Raw genomic sequence first — 26,898 nt, 5'->3', positions numbered from 1 at the left:
AGCACTTTAAGGGCTTCTCCTTCATGGCTGTTCAATTTTGATTTTGGAAAACAGCCAAAACAAATGTCCTCTTGCAAGCAAATAAGTGGAGATGGTTGAGTCAACATAAAGATAGCCGGATATTGATGACAGTAGGGTCGATGTATTCAAATCAATTCTATGTTTATCTACTTTAATTATTATGAACCGGAGTTTTAATTCATGTGTGAGATGCTGCAGTAAAAAGCTTCAATTGCAATTTCTGTTAATTTTGAAGTTGCAGGTTTCTGATTTATTTATTTACTAAACAACAATTCACTTAGTTATTAAAGCAATGTTTAAATTAAATTAGTCCTTAGGAGGCCTTTCACGAATTATCCAGGTCACTCCCACACAGTGATGTTTAGAGTTTATTAATCGTTTGTACTCTGTGTCCTCAGATAGCATAAGCCCCGCTATCAGTATCAAGAGGGGAAAGTCTGAACGATGCAGCCTGAACTGTACGAGCAACTTGATTGTTCTCTCTGCCGCTGTTTCAGTCAAGAATTAATGTTCAAACTCAACAAGAGTGGCAAATGAGTTGCTGATTTTCTTTGTTGTTTAAGGCATGCACAGCTCATTTGACCTTGTTTCTCAATCGAGAAAATATGTAGTTTTAGTGTGATCACGTTTTTGTTGTTGTTGTGTGAATACTTTTTTTCAGTTGAGCCTTGAATAAAAACCACAGTGGTGCATGAAATATACACTTTTTTTTTTCACACGGAAAATACAGAGGTGTGAAGACCACCAGATCTGCAACAGGAGATTACAGCTTCCTGCACACCCACTTGCAGAGTCAATTCTTCCGGATTATGTTACACCTGCCAGGGGTAAAGTGTGTGAAAAAAGAGAGAACGGTTTAAAGGAACTCTCTATTAGCATGTCAATTTTAACAATAGTATGTGATTCTAAACTATTTGTCATTTGTTGTATTCCTTTTATATTCCTTAGAAGGTGGGAACATGTGTTTCAGCTGTACTGAGTAAACCTAACAATACAAACAGTTTATGCAAAGTAGTTTCCCACATGGAATACACTAAGAGAACAACACAATTATTTATTTGAAATTTATTTTGAAAGTATGGAAAGAAAAATAACAAATAAAGTAGCTAATTAAAAAAATCCAACAACAATCTAATTGAGGGTATCACAAATAAGTACAATTTAAAATGAGAGAGCTATACAGTTTTGTGCAGGAATCTCCATCATAAAGTAATAAGTATTCAACAAAATTGTATTATTAATAGTTTGTTTTATTTATTTTCTAAACATACGCGCAAGAGGAACTTCATTACCCATAAAACCCCTCTTCCGACGTCTTGCGTCATGACGTCAGACGGGAAGGCATATTTCAACATGGAGGACATCGTAGCTGTAGAAAAGAGCCCGGTATGAATTAGTGACATTGTTTCCTGTTTTTTCCTCTTAAAACGTACAGAGTTTCTTCGGTAGGCTTTTATGATTTTAATTGTTTACGTGTTGCGGTTCTCGGGTGTTTCGTCTCAGTGTTTCACTCTTTCTTCTCCCGTTAACGAAGCCGAAATGTAAACCTGCCAATTCATTCTCTGTTCGGTTGAACGTGAGTTGCTCTGTCACGCAAGTTAGCGTTAGCTGCTACCTTTAGCCGGATGTTTGTTGAGCTTGATATAATGAATTTTCTTACGACAACGATGTTTTTATTCAGCCGTATACAACGCGGAATGATGTGAGATTGTGTTATTATTCCGGGCGCGTCGCAAATGGCTTTAAATAAGTCTGTTTGTGTGCTTTTTACGAGCAGTTTAAGTAAGCTAGCTAGCTAGCTTGTAACGCGCTAACTGTGACGTAAGCTAGGTTGATGTCTGTCTCTGATGCGTCCAGCGAGGTCATAACAGAGCAGGCCGTTTCTTTCATGTTTTATCCTCGGATTCAGTCTTTTGTTCCGGAGCTGAATGTAGTCCGCGACGAGCTCTTCGTGACGACAAATTTCCCCTTGGGGATTAATAAATTATATATCTATCTATCATGATGTTAAATGTAATAGTTTAACATGTTCTGTTCTTCTGATGCTTTCACCTTCACAGGAAGAGATGCCGGCGATACTGACCTCCAGACCCCAGACGGGCCTTTCTTTCCTGGCACCCGAACCAGAAGATCTTGAGGACCTTTACAGCAGATACAAGGTCTCATACCTGCTGATTACATGTGTGACTGTACAATGTGGTGCATTCAGTATGACTGCTTCCCACTAGATTGTTGTTTTAATCACATATTTCAAATGCTGTGAGTGTAGAGTCTTGGAACAGGCCAATGGAGTCATTAATTACCATCTCAGCTATTTACTTTGCCAAATTGTAGATTATGATCGTTTACATGCACAAATACAGATGATCATTTTCAACTCGTCAAAATATAGAACATGAAAGCAACCGCTGTTACGAAACAGGTGGTTCTCAAGGTCTTCAACATAATTTTAAATTCCTCACTTGACTGTTGATTTACCTTGAAAAGAGTTTCCAAATATCTTATTTTTTATTTTTCTTGCTCTGTCTCTGGTTCTTCAGCTGTTCATGTGACACACAAGCTACTAACTTCGGGTCAATGATCTGCAGCTAGCAGGTTCTCACCCTTCTTTCTTTTTGTTGTGCGTTTCTAGAAGCTGCAGCAGGAGCTGGAGTTCCTGGAGGTGCAGGAGGAGTACATCAAAGATGAACAGAAGAACTTAAAGAAAGAGTTCCTCCATGCCCAGGAGGAGGTGAAAAGGATACAGAGCATCCCGCTGGTCATTGGCCAGTTCCTGGAAGCTGTTGACCAGAACACAGCCATTGTTGGCTCCACTACAGGTAACATAAAGCAGTTATATATTTGAAGTAATAAAAACAGACGGCTGTGTTCGTAAACAGCCACAACTAAACTATGTATAATAAAACCGATGGTATATTTCAGGAGAATATTTCAGATTCATGTGATAATATTAAATGGTTTAATTTGCACTCAACATTGTGGCTGAAATGGTGTCCACAAGTTAATATCAAAATAATATTAATGCGGTACTTTTTGTCCTGACTGAACAATTCAATTTGTACTCGTTTTACGAATAATGATAATGAAATACTATGCATTAAAAATAAAAAAAGAATGTCTACAAATAAATTGTTAAACAGGAAATGCAGAACATTTAAAATGAATGTACGCCTACATGCTGTGTATTCGAATGCTTTATCGTGTCCTGGCTCTCAGAGTCTTGAGAGAGAACCTAGAAAGATGAACTGTGTGCTGTCAAATTGTAATTATTCAGTGTGAAGTACATGTTTTTAAATCTGTAATGAGTTTTGTTTCTGTGTTCTTTCTCCTTTTATTCCTTGTTCTGCTCTCAGGGTCCAACTACTATGTTCGCATCCTGAGCACCATCGACAGAGAGCTGCTGAAGCCAAACGCCTCAGTGGCTTTGCACAAGCACAGCAACGCTCTGGTGGATGTGCTCCCTCCTGAAGCCGACAGCAGCATCATGATGCTGACGTCGGGTAAGACACCCGGAACCACTTTCTCCCAGAGGTTTTCTGGCTCTGTATTAATAGCTCTTTCACAAAGACGGACGCGGTCTAATGAGGAGATGACATTTTTCTGTGTACCGGTGGCACAGAATATTTTACGATCGACAGTCCAAATCATTGAATTCTTGATCAGTTGGTAATTTTAGAAATCTGTTAAAAATACATGAGTTGTGTTAATGGTACACTGTAACTAGCTTTACTACTGAGTCCATGCAATCATAGATTCTCAAACTACTAAACAACAGCAGGGCAAGAATACACAAAATGTAACCAAACTGCTGAAACTTCTTGAGAAAACGACTCGTTGTTGTAGTTCATCCTCTGCCACGAGAAGACTTCTTGACTGGAAGACGGAGGGAATCTCTGGGAGTCTCTTTCAGTTAGCTGTTGTAGGATCATGACTTCAGCCAGTGCAAACCCAGCGCCAGGGGGTCATATTCCAGGTAACTGCTCAGACTCTCCTCCTGCTCGCCAACTTGTTGTTGCAGCTGCTACACGGTTGAACCCGGTGCTTCCTCTGGCTACAACCTGCTTTGAGTCCTGGTGCAGGGGTTTGCACTGGCTGAATGCTCGTAACTACAGCTAACTGTGAATGTCTTCTCTTTTTGTCCACTTGGGATCTGATCCAATAAACAAAGACATGCACCCTGTCCCCTTCATGTGACAAGCCCTCTGGGGCTGCTCTACTTCTTCCTCCTGTCATGAGGGCATACAGGACGCTAGTGTCAGTGACTCATTATCGCCTCAAGGTACAAGTGGTATTACAAGACAGGTCCACGGCAAGCTGGTTAGTCTGCTCATTTCAGTTGATATCGTTGACATACCGTCTGTTGGCTCTTTCTTCACGTTATGTTTTGAACAATATCTGAGCAGATCACACATTGCACCTTTTTTTTTGAAATAAGGATGGATATCTTGTATGAAGTTGACTATTTAAATAGCAAAAATAACTTTCGTTTTCGCTGTGTTTCTTCTCCCAGACCAAAAACCAGATGTGATGTATGCCGACATTGGTGGAATGGACATTCAAAAGCAGGAAGTTCGAGAAGCTGTTGAACTGCCACTGACACACTTTGAGCTCTACAAACAGGTCAGCAATTCTAGAGAAATTAAGACTTTTTTACATAGACAACAAATGCATTTCAAAGAAATAAACATATGTTCTCATTAAATGTTGACAACTTGCGCTAGATACAAATATACTGTTCTATTTCCTTTATCAGATTGGCATTGACCCACCCAGGGGTGTGCTTATGTACGGACCTCCAGGTTGTGGTAAGACCATGTTGGCCAAGGCTGTGGCTCACCACACTACAGGTAAGACCTCCAACTGAGAGACCTCCACGCGTTAATGTACTGAGATATCTCTTTGCATTTCAGAGAAGACAAAAAAGCCATTTCTCCCCTAATGTTGACAACCCAAGATGGATTAAAACACATCTTACGTCATTATTTAAAACGACACAGACACTGTATTTTAGTGATGGAATATTGATGAACAGTGACTAGAAGAAATAATCTTTGTCCATTCGCTTTGTCCCCAGCGGCTTTCATCCGTGTGGTGGGCTCTGAGTTTGTTCAGAAGTATTTGGGTGAAGGCCCTCGTATGGTGCGCGATGTCTTCCGGCTGGCAAAGGAAAATGCTCCGGCCATCATCTTCATTGATGAGATCGATGCCATCGCCACAAAGCGTTTTGATGCACAGACTGGAGGTATGATCATGTATTTATTTTCCTTGGTGAAGTCAAGGTTCTGATTTTAAGATGTCTGATTCTTCCTGACCACATCCTTTTGTAAATGCATTAACAACATGATGCATTTTTTCCCATCTGACCTTGTTTTTTTCTTTTCCTGCAGCTGACAGGGAGGTGCAGAGAATCTTACTTGAGCTGCTTAATCAGATGGACGGCTTCGACCAGACCGTCAATGTCAAGGTGAGCTTAGTCCAGCTGTCAGAAAAAGCTCTTGAGATTCGTTCACTATGCCCACCGTCCATGTATTCACCTTAGAAAGTACTCTAAGTGGTTTAAGTTAATCTTCAAAACCATAAATGGACAAATGCAGCCGGACTTGCACCAAAGAAAGCCTTCCGTATTTAAAGGAGGTGGCTCCTATTTTGAAGGAACTCTGAAGAATTACATTTCTAGAGGGTCTCGACTGTTTCAACATTTAGGTTATCAGTTTAAAATGACTGGCTAAACCGTTGCGCAAGGTACTTCAGGTGCATTCGGTCACATTTGTACTCCCTCCTAGGTGATCATGGCCACCAACAGAGCTGACACGTTGGACCCGGCCCTGCTCCGTCCTGGTCGTCTGGACAGGAAGATTGAGTTCCCTCTGCCCGACCGCCGGCAGAAACGTCTCGTTTTCACCACGATCACCAGCAAAATGAATCTCTCTGAGGAGGTCGACCTGGAGGACTGTATCCTTTTGTTAAATAGCGTGTTTTAGTGGTGTGGATTAGTGTGTGTGTGGGACTGGGTGTTACATGTGTCATTCTAGTACTTAATTGGGTTGGTCGCTGTTCATAATTGGATTTTCAATATTGTAACTTAATATCAGTTGGTTGGTAACTAGATCTAAGACTGTAACTTTTGTTGACATGCACACTGTCTAATCTTTAGCTCAAAAGAGCCCAACAGCAGGAACTGATACTTCCAAAAAGCGAACTCTGATTCACAAAACCAAAAACAAACCGTATCAACACATACAGCAGCGGGTTCATTTGTACTTTAAACAATATGAATGGTGAAAGTCTGCAACCCGTTGACGCATCATTCCAGTATTCCTTTAGTAAACACGGCGCTGATGTTTTAGTGCATGTATTTTTTATTTAATGAGTTGTTCAGTTGTCCTTAACTGATGTATAGATGTGGCCAGACCAGACAAGGTCTCTGGAGCCGACATCAACTCCATCTGCCAGGAGGTGAGCTAGAGTTTTATTCCAAGTATCTTTCGTTTCTTTTTCTCGAAGCAGTGTTAAATGAAAAGCATGGGGGAGGGGCAGACGCACAACATCTTTTACTTTGTGTATAGAATCCATAATCGAATGCATTTGATTTTGATTTCTTCCTTCTGTTTATTTCTCCCTCTGCTGTCTCAGGCTGGCATGTTGGCAGTACGTGAGAACAGGTATATCGTCCTGGCCAAAGACTTCGAAAAAGCTTACAAGACCGTCATGAAAAAGGACGAGCAGGAGCACGAGTTCTACAAGTAGAGAAGAAAAAAACATCCTGGGGTGTCCAGACACACGTTTATTGATTTATGGCAGTTCTGTATCTACAGTGTGGCTTTGTCGTCCCCGACATTGGCATTGATTTATTTTTTTAGGACTAAATTTAATCCCTGCACAAGGCCCATTGTCAGATTAGACCTGTCTCGTCTCAGCCTTGAGAAGACGCACTACTATGTGAAGGAGTGCTTTTTGTACAGGCACTCTACTGGTTACTTACCATATCTGGTCCTGACTGTAGCTAGGTTAGAACATTTGTATCTATATGTACTCCCGTAACAAGATATTACATTAAAGAAAATCCATTAAAGATGTTTTCCTTAAAAAAACAAATGGTGGCTTGTTTTTATGCCTTGAATTATATATGGCTTTTAATTGACGAGACTTCATTAGTAGCGTTGTGTGGAGATTTTTCTTGTCATCGACTGAGCGGTTTAATTCAGGTGTCAAACACAAGGCCCGTGGGCCGAATCTGGCACGCCAAGTCATTTTATGTAGCCACTGATGGCTTGAAAGACCCATGATGAGCTTTTCTTAAAGAAATGTTTTTAAAAAAAGAATCCTGTGCTTTTATTTTGAAGGTTTCAAATTAAATGGTTTTATGTTATAACATTAGAGACATGTTCTTGTGTACAATATTTCTACACTCAAATAAAAAAAAATCCAATGCAAAGAGAGTTATTTAACAATATGTTTGAGTAGTTTATATGCTAATGTTTCAGTTACAACCCTTTTGAGGGCGGCCGTGATGCTGATGTGACCCACGGGGGAAATGAGTTTGACACCCGTGGTTTAATTGGACCTGCAACCAATTAAATAAACACTGATTTTTTCATTAAAAAAAATAAAATGGAACTTCTCAGAAACTAGTATAATCAGATGGTAACTGTTGCCCTTAAGGGAGGATTTGACGACCGGGACAAATTCTGTGAATAAATCGTACTTTGGCCCAACTTTTTAAATATGAACCATATCCCCTCGCACACACACGCACAGTTATTCATGCTGGTATCACATCAGATACATGCTCGGCATTAATTTCTTTAATGAGACAGATTGTATTAATGGCTGAGACAAAAGCGTCAGCTTGTCATAAGGAGACACCGTACATCCTATGAATATACTCTGTAGTGGATATACTCCTGCGGGTGATTGGGTTGTGGTATTGACAGAGTGCACTCAGGTAGGGGCCGGGCCCGGCGGCGTCACCGTTGGGGTTGAAGTGTTGCTCTGAGGCCCTTTGCCACTCTTCTTTCCTGTTTGCCCATGAGTGGAAACAGTTCAGCCGGAGGTTGCAGTGATCCCGTCTGGCCACAAGAGAGGGCAAGGCTTTTCCGTTATAGCATACACACCAAGCTCAACAGCAAATATGACCTTTGTCAACAGTGTGTATTTACATGGGCAGGTTAAAGGGACATGCGGTACTCATTCATCCTCACTGTGTTATCTGCAGTCGATGGCGATTTGCCCTCCCCCGGTTTGGAGAAACGACTTGTTTGTGGACGGGAGCAGCAGCCAACATGTGTTGTGCTGCGGCTCCCACCATCAACAATACATCGCAACCCTTTCTGTGTGTCTGCGTCTCCAAACTGGGGTGTGCCGACTGCCATGAAAACCCACTATACAAAGATCAAAACAATCTCATCAAACTCTAAAGACACTTAAGTAATAGCTCAGCTTTGACAAGTACATTAACTTGAGTAATAAGTTAATGAGATATTTACTTATCTGATCAGCAGTTCCAAGGTCACCTGTTACAGGTTTGTGAACCCACCTAAGTAAGGTTTGATGTGAAGTGGAACTCACCTCTGTGTCACTTGATCTCTCGTAGGAAGCCTGGAAGTGACCTGGTCGAAGTAGTAGGGACAGAGTGGCAGGGTTGCCTGCTCTGGAAAGTTGGACAGCACGAGAAAGATCTCATCCAGCCGGGTGTTCTGACCCAATATATTTTTAGGGAAGAGTTTGTCCCAAAATGCTGCCACCAAAGCATCTGAGGGCCTGTGGTGAAATAGCTGGTACAGACGTGGTTGGACAGCCATTCTTTAACTCTATCCCATCAAAAACATGCACAAGATCAGAGTCAGTGTACTGGCTGCCACAGAATAAAGTGATTTTATATATTATTGTTATTGTCGTGTAATTACACAATATTTCTGTTTGGATTTTATTAATTCATTAGAGGTGGAAGAAGTAGATCGTTTGGTGTTACCTAAGTCAAGGATGCAATGCCACTGTAAAATTAGAAATACTATTTTCACTTACAAGTACCAAAAGTAGAATTTCAATCTATAACATAAAGATCACATAGTGTGTTTGTTGATTATAATCCTGTATCAATCTGAATCTGTAAATGTAACTAGCTAAGAAAGTACCATATTTGACTGGATTGTATTCTAGTAGAAGTAAATAAAAGCAGAAATTGGGAATACGCAAGTGATTTACAGCACAGATTATTATGAGTCAAATGAAATAAGCAAATGTAAGATTGTTGCTTACCTTTACTGTGAAATATAATTATGTGAAATGTGTTTTCTTTTATGTTGTTTTGTCCTGTTGTGGCTTTATTTTTAAACAATAACAATAACAAGTGCTCTGAAGAACACAGAAAAGCATCACCAGAATATTTGTTCTTTCTATATTCAGGATATGACACGTTCTGTGATTATTTTGTTGATCTTTTTTTCTTTTTGTAAATGTCACCTATAGGCTATTAAAATCAAAAGACACAAGGTATGTGACACAGCTACTGAAAAGACTTAAAGTGGCTTTTCTGATGTTAAAGTCTGAAGAGACTTAATAGCCAACAAATGTCTCATTTATACACTTTAATTCACATTAATAACTTAGTTGTACTCTCAAAACATTAGTTTGTTTGACTTTTAGTTGTTGGGTGTTGGTTGTGTATCTAAAGCCCAAATATAACACCTATTTCCATCAGGAAGCTGCAGGCAGTCTCCAATTAAGACTTAACAGCCAACAAGTTTCATATGCATATACTTTAATTAATAATAACTTATCTTTACTCTCAATACATTAGTTTGTTTGACTTTTAGTTGTTGGGTGTTGGTTGTGTATATAAAGCCTAAATATAACACCTATTTCCATCAGGAAGCTGCAGGCAGTCTCCACTTAAGAATTAACAGCCAACAAGTTTCATATGCATATACTTTCATTCATAATAACTTATTTTTACTCTCAATACATTAGTTTGTTTGACTTTTAGTTGTTGGGTGTTGGTTGTGTATATAAAGCCCAAATATAACACCTATTTCCATCAGGAAGCTGCAGGCAGTCTCCACTTAAGAATTAACAGCTAACAAGTTTCATATGTACATAATTTAATTAATAATAACTTATTTTTACTCTCAATACGTTAGTTTGTTTGACTTTTAGTTGTTGGTTGTGTATATAAAGCCTAAATATAACACATATTTACTGGCCTAACCTTAAGTCTGCCTTAAACCAGGACTTTATACAGCTGAACTATACTACTGCATTCAACAATACACACGTGCAACACCGTGTTTCATGTGTTTCGTATGTGTTTCATGTGTGTTTCATATGTGTTTCATATGTGTTTCGTGGATAAAAAACAACAAAAAACGAAAGGGGCTCTGTTTGGTAGGCTCTCCGTGTAATTTGGGGTTTCCAACGAAGGGGAGGGGAAGAAACGGCTGAGCGAAACTCACTCGGCTCATTCGCCCTCCTCGAGACTACCGCACATCACGGCGACCACACAGCGTCAACTTCAAAACACACCGGACGTGTCATGGAGGGAGGGTATTGTGGAGGATATCGACGGCTAACGGCTACTTGACCTGCCCGGGGACCGAGGCAGACCGGCCGGTAAGAGTAAAACTGTTACATACAGCGCGAAAAGAAACCCGGAGACAGCACCGTGTGTGTGTGTGTGTGTCTCTCTGTGTGCGCGCGCGCGCGTGGTTGTTAGCTAGCTAGCTAGCGAAACGACGTGAGTTAACCCGCAGCGGCTCGGCTCGGCTCGGTTCCGCCGACACAGCTGGCGGGGTTCAACTTGAGGAGTTTGGGTGAGGACGGTTTCCCCATGTCTGACTTTACAAGAGTTAAAGTTTGGTGAAAAGTGTGGCTGGTTAACTCTCGCTTCGGGTGACGTCGGACGTCCTCGCGTCGGTCAATGCTTGAACGATGTTAGCGTCAAAAGTAACGTGAACGTTACAATTTGACGTTAATGGTCACGTTTTTTCTCGTTTCTTTTATGTGAACGTGTGTGTTTTTCGTTGGATAACTACAATCAAGGAGACACACGTACACAGTCGACGGTGTCGAAGCCGATGTTTCTCAACATGTCAGGGCAATTTAACCCAAGTTGCTCAACGGCAATGCTTGCACAACTTTTTGTATTGAGTTGGTCAACAAACCGCTCGAAAGTTTTGCAAGAACAACGACGACGAAATTAAAAATGTTGCACGAGCGGTTACACTTGAGTGCAAACTTGGCAAAACAAATTAAATTTCATAATAGTTTCATTTTGGCTAACAGCCAAAACTGATGAAGTCCCGTTTGACATATTAGGGAGTGTTGAAACGATTGTGTTAATGAGCACGTCGTCTTTCTGGACTATCTGCTGAAACGAGTTCAACGGCCTCCCTTATTATTTTCCTTTTTTGTTGTATATATACCCTCCTTGGTGGAACAAAAGAGTTTGCTTGGCGGCCCCTCCCCCTCTAAGCTGTCAGGTAGATTGAGTTAGTACTTAAAGTAAAAATGCATAACGCATGAAAATGAACTAATTACGTTTTTGTCTTTGTGATCATTTGCGGTTACGGATGACTTTATCTGCACAGCCCTTAATTACGTAGTTACACTTTGGTGTCAGAAAAAATAATGCATGTGCGATCTTTTCCAATAGTTTAGCAACTGGCAGGCGTGGGCCTCCAATCAGGCGTAATCACAATCTTTTCATAACTTTGTTGTCATAAATTGCAAATGAACACAATTACTAGCGGTAGTAATGGACCACAATACAGTAAGACGAGTAGCTTCAATGGAAATGCAAATACGTTGGCAAAAACCCAGTTATGTCCATCAAACTAAGTACAATCTCCTCCCTGCAACTCAATTATTGGCAGAGAATAAGAGGTTTCCCTCTGCAAATGACCGACAGTTATTGCAGATTAATGCAATATTGAGTTTGTTTTTCTGTGATCGTGTGTGCAACTGAGCAATGTTTAAAAAAAATCATGATATTGTTTTTTCAATCATCATCTAACACATTGCTGCAGCTGATTATTTTATTTTTTTTAGCATCAATTGCCATCGTCACAGTAATATGAGACATCGTCTTAGATTGTTTTATATAGGATAGTGTTGCCTTTAAAAGCTGCCCAGCCCCCTTTCCCATCAAGCAACTGTTGGCAATCCCTTAAGACCTGGTCAGTATCGGTAGCATGCAGTTTCATTTAGTTTGAGTGTTGTATGATCTGTGGTGTCAACTCTCTCCTTCCCCGTGTTACTTGTTGCTCCAGTTTCGTGTGAGGGGTTTCCGGCCTCGCGGCTATTTCCTCATCTCCGTGGTTGTCGTTGCTCAGTTTGCAACCCACGACAAGTAACTGTGATTGGATAAGTGGGCCATCCCTGTTGGGTTGGCTCTAGCTGGAGGGGAACGCGACACTATGGAAACGGCACGATCGACCAAAGGCAGACGGATGAGAAGAGAAAGTGAGGAAGGAGGAGGATGATGTGTCTTTGTCCCAGCAGAGTTGGACTCGAGGGGAACAGCCATAGAGACATGTACCAGCTGCACCCGCGATGAATGCCCGGGGCTCAGGGTGGGTTGCCATGACAAGGATGCTGGCACGCGTTGTCATGCGGACACCTCTTTTCTCAGGGCATGTTTGCACATTATTTCATTGCCTGGACTTGTTTGGTTGGCGCCTGAGAGAAAAGCTCTGCTTGCGTATGTACAGTATACAAACACTGCTTGTACCGTCAGTCGCCGTTTCCTTTTTAAAGCCGATTCTGGTTCGTGGAAAGAATTTCTCTAAAGTCTTGGCAGCCTAGTACAAGAAGAAATAAAATGATGCTGTTGTTCAATAGCTGTTTGCGGTCCGCTGCCCTCATCTGTCTGGATCAGATTCCCTCTTATGTGCAGAATTAAAAGCCAGTTTCAATACTCGCTGGCATGGGGGAGAGCTATCTATTTTCGTTCCCATTTTGAATGGTGGAATTATCATTTCAACACCACACATCTTATCGTATTTTTTTAGTGTTGTGAAGAGACAATATTGACTGTTGCTAGAGTGAAAACGTACACAGACGAGGTTAAAGTTCCAGAGGAGCACATCGATGCTTTCGTACCAGACTTTGTACCACAGTTTCGCTTTGCTGATATCGGGATGCAAAACACGGCTGAGCACCTGTTGGAATCATGTCAAGTCATAACCCAAGAATCACAATAATGCTACCTGGCACAGCTTTTTAATATTTATTTTATATCCGTGATGGATATAGTCAGAAGTTAATATCGGGGGGGCATTGACCTGGAAATGCTTTTTAAATTGCTCAACGCTAAATATTTTTGAGCTGGTGCATTTTCACGAAATGTATCTAAAATAAATAAATAAAAATATAATATATTCTTCAAAACATGTTTTCAGGTTTAACAGGAATCAAGGCGCTCCAAAATGTCAGAGCATGTAGCCACAAGCAGGGAAACGTTAAAAGGCCTTTTGTTAAGTGGCTAAGAAAGCCAACATGTTTTGCATTCAACACGCTTTTAGGATTCTCTTTGGTCAACAGATGAATGCAATGCCTTTTTCTGTAATAACATAATATATAGATTTTTGTTAAAATTAGCTTTTTTTCTTTACATTTGGTAACGGACCTTTTTTATACATATTTCTGGCATATTCGCATTATCCTGCTTATGTTCTCCTAAATGCATGTTGCCTCTGCTCTCCTCCTATCTCACTATCTTTCTGGATAATTCCATGTTTCAACCCATGTATCTTTCATAAAGGAGAGAACCTGTTGGTATTAGCTGGCGTCTCGGGCGATCGGATCATCGCGTACGCTGGCTTTCGCCACGGCGTCTGGAATTCTCAAAAAGCACCTAAAATAACGAGTGAGTCTGTATCGTTTCCATTTTTTTGGGGCGGTCAAGGCATGAGAAGGGTATCGCTGCTGGGTTAAAAACAACGCATTTGGTCTTTGCCAACAGGGGTTGTTTATGTGCTTGTTTGCATTTAGTGCGGGGAAGTGAGATCCGATTGCATGCTTCAGTCGGGGTGACGGATGCTAATGCGAGGTGTAAACGAGGCCAGAGACCAGCAGTACATTTTGCCCATCTGTTTCAAATACTTTGGACCAATTTGTCATCTACCGTTTGTGTATATATATTTAAATAGACTGGACATAATGGATATAATGCCTCCTACAGGGTTCGTACGGTCATGGAAAACCTGGAAAAGTCATGGAATTTTAAAATGGTTATTTCCAGGCCTGGAAAAGTCATGGAAAAAACTTAAATCATAAAAGTTTGGGAAAAGTCATGGAAATTGTTATCACATGTTCATTTACGCCGAGTTTGAAATAATTAATACGTTTTTTTAAAGAAAGACGCTCAAAATATAAGCCGGCGGACGCTCTCAATACGCACAATTTTCAAAAATGTTAATGTTTTTACTGAGATTTCCGTTTGGCCATGGAAATTTGGTTTAAAGTCCTGGAAAAATCATGGAAAAGTCCTGGAAATCCATTGGTCAAAATATGTAAGAACCCTGCTCCTACTCTAAAGCCAAGAAAAGTTCCCCAGCTCACAGTGAAACTCCTTGGTAACAAAATGTGGACAACAGTTCATCCAAGTAATCGACTCAACTTTCTTTGTAAATGTTACCCAGCTTGTTCAGTTATGCCACTGTACGTTTTCTAATTGGTTGGCTTCAGTTTATATTCTGACTACGATAACCTAGAATAAGATAAATTCTTAGCCATCGGGGCGGAAAGTTCTCTTCACACCGGGGGAGTACAGTCCGGCATCGCAACTTTACACCTAGAAACACGCGCCACAGACAAAGAATCTGGAAAATTGAAATATGTGTATGTGAGATTTTGAACACTAATAAAATATAAATTTTTTTTTTTAAAGAACCACGCGCCACACACCTAAATACACACAACAAACGACACTGTCCTTTATTCTGAGAAACAGCCAAGTGGTGGTGATGTGCATCTCGGCCAATAATGTCGCCGATTTTACAATTCTTCCGATATAAAGCTCAACAGAGGAGGATCATTGAGTGAGGAAGAAGGCTATTGGCCAACAATAGGCAATACTTGACCATGTGTGCACACCCCACATATTTGTTTCGTGATGTATCCCGGCTGTCGGCAAGTCTTCAAGATTGTGGAAAAACAGCTACTGGAGCGGTTTTCTCTTTCTAAAACTAGTCTTGAAACTATCAGTCGGAGTTCTCTTGCGCCTGGTTCCAGACCTGAAATGCATCTAAACAACCACAAAAATGTTATAGTTTCATGGAAATTGTGTGTTCAGACCTGATTTTTGTGTTTCAACCCATGTCTACTTGTGCTCTATCCATCCAGCCACAGATATGGACATTTTTACAGTTGACCACAGTAGTTGGATAAATGCTTTTCAGAGAAATCGATAACTTGTCCTCAGCTTCTTCCTCTGATGCAGAGCCGCCCTGTGTCTTCGTCGGGGTGAAGAGCCGACGGCCCGTACCCGACGGGGTACTCTGAGTCCAGGTTTTGGAGCAAGCTTTTTTTATTCTCTGTTTTTTGTACTTTCTTTGTCTAAACATTTGGAGCACGAGTGTTGAGCATTCCTCTCAATGTTTACATACGTTTTGGCCTTTTTGTTGTTGCCTTTCAGATATTGACTTGCCTCTGAGGAGTGGACTTTAAAAATGAATAGTTAGTATTCTTTGTTTCCCCGTTTTGTTGTTGCAGTAATCCTGAACAGAACTGCTAGTTTAAAACCAGCTGCGCCTGGAATTTCTGGCTCATGACCTCCAACTGTGAAGTAACCCATGACAAGTAAAACACGACTGATCCGGTCAGAAATCGGACGAATTGTGCATTGTGGTTGGATCGCCTGGACAGTTGGAGGGGAATAGAAAAAAAGAGGAGGAGGGGGGGGGGAGAAGAAAAGACTCAGGTGTTTGTGTCACTAGAGACTCTTCCACCCCCCCCCGTGACTTGGTCTGGCTGCTCTATCTCTCTCTGGGGCTGATATGGTTGTCAATGGGCAGTTCATGAGTGTTACGCTGTCCCTTTAGAATTTTAACAGCAGTGCTCAAGCTATTTGTCCCCAGATGATGGTCTAAATATAGCTCCCCTATTGTACACCCCACATCCCCGTTCGTGTTGCCTCTACTTTCTAACGCCCGTGTCGCCCTCATGGCTCCTCTTGCATTCACTCATGTGTGCGCAGACATCCATGTGGACATATGCACATTATGCAGTATCAATGCCCCACGGGCAGAAAAGAAAAGGTCCCGTTTGTTGGCTGTTACGTGCCGTCATACTTTAAAAGAGGGAAAGAAATATGAAAAAAGGAGGTCTGGGGTGCTCGGAGCAAGACCAGAAAAAGGTTTGCTTTGGTGTGCTGGAGTACCACATGCCAAAGCTACCTCTTTTTATTCCCTAAATGTTGAAAGGAAGGATATTCCAGGAGAAGACGATGAAAAAAACAAAAAGACATGGTGCAACGAGGCGGTCGGCCTCTCTCCCGCTCCCCCTCCTGCTCCCCCTAGTTTGCTTTGTCCTTCTCTCTCTCTCTGGTTCACACTTTAGCCTTTTGGCTCGCTCGGAGCAACTCGTTGTAATTTATTTGCGTGTTCAGTCCGTGCCTCAGCTTCAGTCGGAGAAGATGCCTGCTGTCAAGTTCTCTGACTGTAAAAGCCAGCTCCAGCACGATACGGCCCCCAGCACGGTTGTCATAGAGTTTTAACTCTCTCTGGGGGTTTTCCTCATGCGTGACGCTCCGTCGTGAAGCGGGTCAAACTTGCATAACGCTTATTACCTTCGCATTGACGATGCGGAAGGTTATGTTTTGATCGCCGTGTATTTATTTATTTATTTGTGTGCGTGTTCCTCGCATAACAAAAAAAGTTTTAAACCAAATCGCATGAAATTTGGTGGGATGATTGGTTATTATCCGGGGACCATTTGATTAGATTTTGGGATCGATCGGGTCAAAGGTTAAGGTCAAGGTCATGGAAAGGTCAAAATCTTCTTTTTACCATAGCACGGTCAATTTTTATCCAATTGGCATGCAACTAATGCCAAAATGTTCATAATTCAATGCCCAATCTTGTGATATGCGAAGGTATGCGCTCTACCGAGTGCCCGTTCTAGTCTTATCAGTGTTTTGCCATGAAACCCCGAGCGGTCCAGTCTGTTATATTTATCTAGTGAGCATAAACAAAACCCATAAACCGTTTTTTTCAAAGTCATTTAAAAATCTTCTTTCCAGGATGCTTTCAGTCGTGGAATTTTTTTCCCTGCTGTGGGATTAAGTGTTAATGTTTTGATCTTTTATGAACCATATTCTTAATCCATGGGCTTGTTAAAGGGTCAGGCAAAGTGAGAGGGCTCAATCTCCCGTCTGCTCACTGTGCCACATGTAGATGAAAATCATCTGTCGAGGCTTTCCTCTCCGTTTTGATCCTCGTGTCCCCTTGGAGGAAAAACCTTCATTATCCTTGAACTGAAAGTCCTCGCTGTCGGCTGTCAAATCAAAATGCAGAAATGCATTCAAGCTCGACAGTTCGGTAAGCCCGAGATCTCACCACCAACAGGGTTCAGTAAAAATATGAAATAACAATCCTGCACGTTGAGTTTAAAATGCACAATTTCCCCCAGCAACAAGCCGTGAGATGATATCAGCCGGTATGTCCTAAAAGTTTTCATGTTTATACTGAGATTTCAGTTTGGTCATGGAAATGTGGTTTAAAGTCCTGGAAATCCATTGGTCAAAATGTGTAAGAACCCTGTGCATGGCGTCCCGTACGCCACCCGCCGCGGGCAGCAGGCCTCTCGTTCGCTGGGCCTGATGAATCCCGGCCACCCGACTGTAAACAAACACGATCCATGTGTCGGGCGTATATTGCACACAATCAGTCGTTGTTTGGGTGGAAGAAGCGTTCTGCCCTAGGTACTAAATCGCCGATGTCAACAGTTTGAACCAAAGGGGATCAGACGGTGTAACTTTCTCTCTTCCTCTTCCTGTGTTTTGTCTTTCAGAGCTGAGCTGGAGTGACTGGTCGTGTTCCTGTCCATCCTGTGAGCCCACTGGCTGTCGGTCCAGTGGGCTGCTTGAGGTCTCTCGGAGCTGTGGATTGCATCATTATACCACTGACAATCGGAATCAAAGCTCTTCCTCATCTTCCTCCTCCCCCATTTGTTTTTTTCGCTCGGCCTCACTCTCCACACACGCACACACCCTCTGACCACTCCTCCCATGCTGGCTATGGTCAACTCCCCCTCCCGTCTCTCCAGCCAGCGAGTTCATGGAAGCTGTGTAAACCTCTGTAAAGTAATAGGGCCTACACGGCTGCATTTGCTCTCTTTTGTCATGGCGGCTGTTGTTGCTGCAGAGGCCTCCCTCAGGAGAACACACAAGGGAGAACACAAGGCAGCATAAAGCGAGGAAGAGAGTTGAGCGAGAGGCACCGACGCTGCCGTTTATTTGACCGGAGGAGAATGAGCTCCACGGGGCGACGGATGGAATTCAGTGGGGGTGAAAGTACATGATGTGGGACTGGCGTCGCCACCCCACCCCAATCACAAATTGGACCAACTTTCAATTTTGGAGATATCTGCCACATAGTGGCGGGCATCGAGGGATACAGTGAAAAAGAGACAAAGTTGACCAGACTTTTTTTTTCTTCTCTTGGTTTAGAGTATTTTTCTATATAATCGTTTCCCTTAGTGGTCTTTCTCGAACACAGCCCACCACAAGTGCCTTTTTTTTCTTCTTTCTTTTTGTCTATTTTGTTTTGTTGCTTTCCATGCTCTATATTTATACTCCCATCTTGCCACAGATTATTGCACGCAATTTAGTCACCATCGCAGAAAGCCAGGTTGTGCCGGACCGACCTGACTTTCTGCACTTCCTGCGCCCCGACCCTCGCTACTTCGACGACGCAGAGCCGTCGCCATGATCAGCATCCAGTCCAAATGGCGCTACCTTTTCATGTTCCTGGGCATTCAGCTGGTGGTCATGGCGCTGCTGTCCCGAGAGGGATACCAGAAGAGGGTCTCCTACTTCATCCGCATCTTCCGAAAGCCCGACGCCACGAGTTCGTCAGGCCGCAACCACACGGCGGCGGTCATCGGCGGCGGGGACGTGTACGCCAACCTCTCCCACCTATCCAAAACCCACAGCCAGGGAGATGAAATGCCTTACTGCCCTAAGACGTCCCCTCTTATTGGTGAGTGGTCCTGTCTGCTTCTGTTGTCATTCAGACTGTTACTGAAGGAAGAGCAATCTCTCAATACAACATTGATTTACGGACGAACTTGGCAATCCCCCCCACGGATCTTATGTCGCCTCCCTGCAAATATATTTCCTGGATGACCCATCAATAGTTTATCAGGCTAAATTATTTTACATTTAAATTTGAGCATCTTTAAGACTCCTCCACTTAGTTCCGGTTGTGTTGGTCAGCAGGTAGAGGGCATTTGTTTTCACTTCTAGTGCATTTTTTATGTAAATGGTTTTTTTAAGTCATGTTTTTTCCCCCTTTTTTTATGCAGTGCTATTAGAAGTCCATTAGAATTATAGTTTCACACGCCAGGAGCAAAACCAGCTGCTGCTGTGGTAGTTTGCTGTAGTCCTCTTCATCTGAAAAAAAGTGTATAAAGTGCAGGGTAGGCAGCTTCAAAAAACAAACCATTGTGTTTGTTTTCCAGTGGATGTACAGTGAATTGGCTTTTTGTTGCTGATTAAAATTCCAAAAGAAAAACACTTTAAACTCTTTCAAAATGTGGTCTTGAAGTATAAATATAGCACTAAAGCTCTAAATGTGTGAGTGCTCTACTCTGTATGAGGAAAACTTTGCCTCCAGTTTTGAGCTACATGCTGATAACTGAACCAAAGGGCATTGGGTACTTTTCTATTTATTCTTGTCCAAAATGAAAAGAAAATGAGGAAAGGTAAGACCTGGAAAACATGTATAACACACACCGACAACAATAAGACATCAGGCCAACGTATTGCCCTGCCCATATTTACTGATTCTCAAAAAGATGAAGGTTAATTACAAGCGAGCAGATGCACCTATTAGAAGGTATTGTGGCCCCAACGATCAGCCGAAATTATTAGTTGTAATATACCTTTTTTTAACTCTTATGTCAGTTTTCAAAATGGAAAAAATGGTTGTAAATATTTCTTCTGTCATTTTGGCAGAACAACGCACAGCCATGCAGTTGTCGACACATAATCCGCGTTGGGACCGCTCCGTACTGCTTGAGGCATTGTTCTCCAAATGAAGGAAAGCGTCACTGGAAAACACATTTTCCGGATTGATTTTGTTTTGGTTAATTTGAACGAAAACCTGCGGTTGAACGCCTCCGTCAAAACCGGATGCCTGGAAGAGCTTTCGTAAATAATTCAGCCAACGACCTTCTCTCGTTCCCTCCTTTTCTGGAGACTGATCACGAGTTCAAACGCTCACCAGCCGTTGCAATCACAGGGAGTTCTCTTTCAACGCGCAGGTCGAAGGCCAAAACACGTACAGGTACAACCCTTTTAATACACAGATCTCGTCACGGGTACACATCGCATCCCCCTGACCTCGTCGGTGAGGAGAGCTCACCCCTTCTCCCGGGTGGAGGCCGTCCATCGGTCTTCTCATGTGAAAATACTGATAACAAGTGTTGATTTCTGTTCCCCGCGTCGCTGAACTTTGAGAGGCAGACATAATATTTCTTATCGGACCCATGTTCCAGCTGCTACGTGCTGTTTATTCTGAGCTGCCAGGAACTCGAAAACAGCAGTCCCTTCAATAATTCAGATTAATATAAACACGGGGGACATTAATTATCACGTCCTCTCACGCCGTGTTTTCCGAGCGTCCAAAATCCTCTGCGACTTTTGGAAAAAGCAGTTCACTAAAAATAAATCTCAAGGTCTACTTGCTCGCCATTTTCCTCCAGAGATGAGATTGAAAGCTTGGGGGGGTTGAATAAAGCTAGAAGCTGGATGTTGTCAGGAAGCAGGAAGTGAGCAGGCATCGCAGACAGAAACTGGCTTGACGGTCAATAACGATGATGCATCCGTCTTACTGGTTGGTGGGAATTTCGTGTGTGACCTGCAGCAGAAATAATTGACGTTGTTTGCATTCCCACATGTACCGTGCATGAGAAGCTGAACCCACACGTTCCGTTTGAGCTCTAGTGTTTGCCTTCCCTCCATCAAACATATCTTGTTCCCTTCGGGTTCTGACCGGACCGGCCTCTGCTCACAGGTGGGCCGATCCACGTCAGCTTTCCGTCGGGGCTCACGACCGCACAGGTTCAGAGGAAAAACCCCTTGGTGGTGCGAGGAGGACGCTACAGGCCGCCCGACTGCGAGGCGAGGCACCGGACGGCCATCATCATCCCCCACAGACACCGAGAACACCACCTGAAGTTCCTGCTGTACTACCTGCATCCTTTTCTCCAGCGACAGCAGCTCAACTATGGAATTTACATCATTCACCAGGTGAAACGCACACGACCGAGTCGGATGTGATCAAAAAAGAGTTCATTTCTATCGGTGCTTTGGTTGATATAGATTTCACATTTGGCAGAAACGCATAACGGTTCTCCTCTCGTTAATTTGGTCTGTATGCAGTGCGAGTCCATCGTGTGTCCGCTACAGTTCAGACGAGACGAGGAGTGCCCTCTAGTGGGCCGTCAGTGGAAGTGCACGTTGGAGGATAAGAACGCTCGAGCGGCTAACAGGGTTCAATCTCCTGAGCTGATGTCGTAATCGATTCATGCGTCCTCCTCAGCCTTTTATCTCCTGAGCTGGATTTGTGATCGCACACTTTATTGTCATGTTATTAAATCTGTCTTCTTACTGTTTGTCTCAAAATATGCCGAGTAGGTTGTTAAATGATAAAACAAAGGCCTGATTAAGGCTTGAAAAATATGACTTTACATTGTCTGTATTAATGAATGCGAAGTCGGTCCATATTTATATCCACTGGTGGATGCATGTTGTCAATCATGACGCACTGGAGCGTATTTAAACTGCAGCTCGAAGGATTCATGTGTTACAGCTTGACTTTGAAGTTCTTCCAGTCTTGTGTGTGTGTGTGTGTGTGGCATCCTCTAACCTTTGGTGCCTGTGTTTACCCCGCAGGCGGGGAACTACACTTTCAACAGGGCCAAGCTGATGAATGTGGGTTTCCGGGAGGCCATGAGGGAGGAAGACTGGGACTGCCTCTTCTTCCACGACGTGGACCTCATCCCCGAGGACGATCGCAACACGTACGTCTGCGACTCCAACCCCAAGCACGCCGCCATCGCCATGGACAAGTTCGGCTACAAGTATGTCCTTTCTTGTCTGCGACTGTCCATTGAAGGGTTCTTTCTTCGCCCAACATTTATTCTGTAATACTTATTCCAAAATGCTCTCCAGGCTTCCGTACAAGATGTACTTTGGAGGCGTGTCGGCTCTGACGCCGCTGCACTACCTCAAGATCAACGGCTTTCCCAACAACTACTGGGGTTGGGGTGGAGAGGACGACGACATTGGGATCAGGTGAGAATCGCTGAGGCCGGATGCTCTTCACAACGGGAGTGTCCAGTGTGAAAATAACCACTCGGACGTCGAGTTTTTCAATTTTTTAGTCTCCGCTTGAATGACATCTGAACTCTGAATTCAGAGTAGATCATTTCAAGTGTGTTACGGATGTTTTCTTTCCGCCGTTTGAAAAACTGACACGCGTTCCCCGTCTGCCCAGAGTGACCCTGGGGGGGATGTACATCACTCGTCCATCGGTGAAAGTCGGTCGCTACAAGATGATAAAACACAAGCTGGACAAAGGCAACGGCGTGAACCCAAAGAGGTAAACAAGTTGTGTTGACTCTGCACTGCTTGATCACATCCTGGAATCGGTTCCGTCTGCTTTGAACTGGACTAGTGAAATGCAACGTTACGCTTCGATACAGCGTCGGAAACACACAAGGGCAAAGGGCAAAACTGCCCCTAAGAAATATAATTTTGCCCCTGATATCACAAGGAGAGGGGCATAAAATGCCCCCATAATTTCCTCTAATAATCATGCTAATTTAATAGCTTTTTGTTCTTTGTTGAGTGCTTCATATCTGTATTGCCTCTACTAGGTAGGTACACAATAAAAATATAATTTTGAATTATAAGAAAAACAAGTTATAATTGTTAATAGTTGTTTAAAAAATTTAATAACAACAAATAACCAATAAGAAAAGAGAATACAATTGAGTATGATTCTCTGATTTGTTTTGTATTAAAACAAATGCAAGAAAACACTTTGAATCTGTATATTACTGCCTAATAAATAGTCTTATTATTGCCATTTTGATGACAATTACTCATACACTGTAAGCCTAAATAAGTATATTTATTATTTTTGAACGATGGTTAAATGTTATTTCACAAGTTTCAAAAAGTGCCCCCAATTTCTTTTTAAATGCCCCTGGGTTTCAGTCAGTGGGGAAAAAACTTCCCCCGAAAGAAATCTGTAAACGTCCTCCCCTGCTTCGGTATTCACGGCTCCGCCTCTGCTCTCCCTTTAAAGGTTCAACATGCTGGCCAAGACGCGGCAGACCTGGAGGCTGGACGGGATGAACACGGCCGAATACGAGACGATCTCCCGGCAGTACCTGCCTCTTTACACCAACATCACCGTGAACATCGGCACCGAGGCCGGTCTGCATCCGCCGCCGCCGCCGCCTCCTGCCAAAGCTGCAGTGGAAAAAACTGCCCAGGCCCCAGCGAAAGGATCCGCCCAACCGCCTGCCACTCTCGAAGAGAGCCACGCGGAGAACGCGTCCGCCACGAGTGACCGCTAACCGTGCGTAACTTCAACGGCGTAATCCTGTCGGACGCTGGATTTTGTTCTCAATCGCCGGGACTTTTTGTCAATTTAAGATTCATCGTCAGTTCGCGGAGGAATTACTCGGCGCACAGTCGACGGCGTGCCGCCTGCGGACAGTGGGATGCCCAGTCGGGTGAATAAAACACCCGATTTGTTAAAAATATATAAACGATTGACCTGAATTTCTCAGCCCCCAGGAAACGGCTCTCCGCTTTGGTTGCCGTACATCACCGATTCTTCTCCCGAGGGAGCCGCAGTGAGGAGCGGGTTAAAGTTGGACTCTATGAGTTTATATATCTACAGCGACGTGGTCGCTGGTGAAACCTCGAGTTGCCTTAGAAGCTTGTTCTTGTCATTCGTACCTTACATTATTTAGAATATTGGGTTCATTAGAGCAGTAGCTGCAATTTCCAGCAGTTCGGCATTTTTTCTTCTCTCTCAAAGCCAATGAATGAGTGAATGAGTGAAGGAGACGGTTTGTTGTTTCCAGTCGAGGGCGGGAAGCTGCTACGATGAGTGCTGAATGAATGAGCTCGACAGATGTGTGTATTCCTGCTTCTGACACAACGACGCACACATCTTGGAGAGCCGTCTCTCAACGAGAGCCTCGGTGTCTGCAGAGATGTTGACCTGCATCCGTTCGGTTTGTAAAGTCGCGGACGCTGTGCACGCATGTTCCGCCTCCTGTCGAGTTCGTTGGAGTCTCCCGTGTGAATGAGTAAAGTGAAAACGTTGTAAGTTCTGTAGACACGAGGCCAAAGGCGCAGTTCCTCTTTGTAGCCTTTCAACTTACAACATATCCGTGAACTAATTCTGTTTCTTAGGTCTTGGTGATGAGTTTTCTGCTTAGATGAGCTCGAGATTCTAAACTTGAGTCTTTCTCGCTCGACATTCATCCTCACCCCGCGTGTACGTGCGTCCCAAGAGTGCGGGCTTCCTCCCGGAACACTTTACAGATGCGGTCAATCCTCACGATGCGTCTCTTTCTGCCCATCGTCCGTCTAATCTATCCACGGCGTGGACAAGCGAGCTGCTGCCTGGCGCTCGAGGTTCAGGAGCCGAATGTATCCGCGCGGCCCGAAGCTGCTGTTGCCGGGCAGAGGAGGCTGCGTCGCGCTTTTCACAAGACGCCGTCGGGATTTTGCAAGTTCAGTTCAATTGGAGGGTTTTGTTCTTGTTTGTGTTTAGAGATAATTCTGTGACTGACTTGGACCAATTTGATCATTTCCAAAAACAAACTAAAATATTGTCTGAATAGTCAAGTTGGCTCCTAGATGTTATTTTGTAATTTTTTTTTTTTTCAAACTGAAAATCTGTAATGCTTTTCCGATACCTCGAGAAATATTGTTGTGGGAGTCTCCTCGATAAGGAAGCGAGCCGCGCGGCCTCCTCTTTCCCTTCTCCTCGTTATTCCTTCGATCTTTTTCTTTTGTCGTTTCAAACAAAGTAGAAATGCGTCTTCAATCTCGACTCCGTGGATCTTTGTCACAATGCGACTGAAAGCCAGTTCGTTCACAAAGTTATCACGCGGGAGGCGTTCGCCATTGCCGGTCCGCTGTTGTTGTTGTTGTTGTTGTGGTGCCCGTATTCTGCACGTCTGCACTCTTCACTTCTCTCCACTCTTGACAGATCTGATTGTAAACTCGAGAGAAGGAAGCGGCCCGTTCCTCCGGTGGGAGCGGCGAACCAAAGACGGTGGCGTGGAAAGCTGCAGTGACGGATTTAAAAAAGTGTGTCTGTGTGTAAACAATATACGTCCTGTGTTATGAATGGTTCTCCGTAACACCTTCCTCCTATCATCAATATTTGTAGCATATTTAAATTCTGCGTTGCGAGAATCTTAGACCACCAGGTATTCACATTTCTCATAATTTACCGGGTAGAAAAAGACATTAATTTAGTGAAGGAGTGGGGATAGTTACGATTTAAAAATGATTTATTTTGTTTCAAATTGTACTGAGAGCGTATCTACACGTCTTTGTGGTATTTGTCTGCTGAAGTGGACGAGAAGCGATGAGTGGTTGCCTGTGATTTTCATAAATAGATACTATATACTGATATTTTCGTTTTGATGTGAATTCATATTTGACTCCTATGGCCTTAGCAACACACACACACACACACACAATGCTAATATTTCAACACGTCACTTATACAATAAATAGCATCTTTATATATCAGACTAAATATGCATGGCAGCAATTAGTGAGGGAAAGTCCTGCTCACAATGTGGAGCTGATGCGTAGCCGAGCTCATCTCGTACATTTCTGAAGCATGCTGAAGTGTCTTTTTGCTTTGAACTGGAAACTTCCGTATCGTGACTGTAACGTTTCTATCCGCTGTGCCGAGTTGCTCCTCCGGAGTCGGGCCTTTTGAGCAAAGTGTACAAAGGAGGCTTCTTTTCCCCAAATCACAACGTACAGTCCACATCGTTTACTTGAGCTGATGGTTTTTTGTTTGTTCACGACTTCATGTTGGATCGGACTCTGTACCGGTGTGTATGTGGAGCGCAGTCGTAACGGGCGAGTACTGAAGCAACCAGGGGCAGCGTGACGGCTGTTTCTGCTCTCTTTATGAATTCTGCACAGTCCATAGTGGCCTTAAATTCCTTAATAAACTGATTATTCAAAAGCGTGTTGTTTGGTGTCTTAAAACAAAATGGTGTATGGGTCAGATGCATATGTCCTTCTTATGCAGTACATGCAAATATATTATTTATTAAAACAAATGTTCATACTCTTAGTCTAAATTTTAAAAGGTTCAAGTGTTTCTGAGCAGACAGTCTTGTCCCACATATCTCTTAATGTCTAAAAAAGCTTTCCACCGATGTCTAACGCATTAATATTTATGGATTTTTATCTCGGAATTAAGTTTCCATGAACTTTTCTTTTTTGAAAGATGTGTATTTATTATAAAAGGTTGATGTAATAGCTCTGGCATAAACCACCAAAACAAGTTTAATGCGAAAAAATATATATAAGACAAAAAAACACAATTTAGTTACAGAAGCAGCTCAACAAGACCGAGCTCGACACACACA

At 42.9% G+C, this 26,898-nt stretch overlaps 2 protein-coding genes across 3 annotated transcripts; both read left to right on the top strand.

Moving 5' to 3' along the window:
* The first annotated feature begins 1,363 nt into the window (after positions 1-1,363).
* Positions 1,364-7,400, top strand: psmc4 (proteasome 26S subunit, ATPase 4). Of its 2 annotated transcripts, none has more exons than XM_056405932.1 (11): positions 1,364-1,407; positions 2,082-2,180; positions 2,654-2,840; positions 3,375-3,521; positions 4,532-4,641; positions 4,775-4,868; positions 5,096-5,263; positions 5,409-5,485; positions 5,805-5,973; positions 6,422-6,477; positions 6,655-7,400. In XM_056405932.1, the coding sequence occupies exons 1-11, from the start codon at positions 1,375-1,377 to the stop codon at positions 6,766-6,768; spliced, it is 1,254 nt and encodes a 417-aa protein (XP_056261907.1). In that variant the 5' UTR covers positions 1,364-1,374; the 3' UTR covers positions 6,769-7,400. The 2 variants fall into 2 exon arrangements, with proteins under 2 accessions (XP_056261907.1, XP_056261909.1); XM_056405934.1 differs by having other exon boundaries at positions 1,380-1,466.
* A 3,087-nt stretch (positions 7,401-10,487) lies between these two features.
* si:dkey-199f5.8 (beta-1,4-galactosyltransferase 3) lies at positions 10,488-26,492 on the top strand. Its single transcript, XM_056405937.1, has 7 exons — positions 10,488-10,629; positions 18,031-19,220; positions 21,258-21,493; positions 22,139-22,326; positions 22,418-22,540; positions 22,743-22,847; positions 23,559-26,492. Exons 2-7 carry the CDS (start codon positions 18,947-18,949, stop codon positions 23,830-23,832), a joined length of 1,200 nt encoding a protein of 399 aa, XP_056261912.1. The 5' UTR covers positions 10,488-10,629; positions 18,031-18,946; the 3' UTR covers positions 23,833-26,492.
* The last annotated feature ends 406 nt before the right edge of the window (positions 26,493-26,898 follow it).

The sequence above is a fragment of the Pseudoliparis swirei genome, chromosome 22 (genome assembly GCF_029220125.1).
Source record: "Pseudoliparis swirei isolate HS2019 ecotype Mariana Trench chromosome 22, NWPU_hadal_v1, whole genome shotgun sequence".
Taxonomy (NCBI): domain Eukaryota; kingdom Metazoa; phylum Chordata; class Actinopteri; order Perciformes; family Liparidae; genus Pseudoliparis; species Pseudoliparis swirei.
The sequence above is the reverse complement of the archived record's forward strand: the minus strand, read 5'-3'. Positions and strand labels throughout refer to the sequence as shown.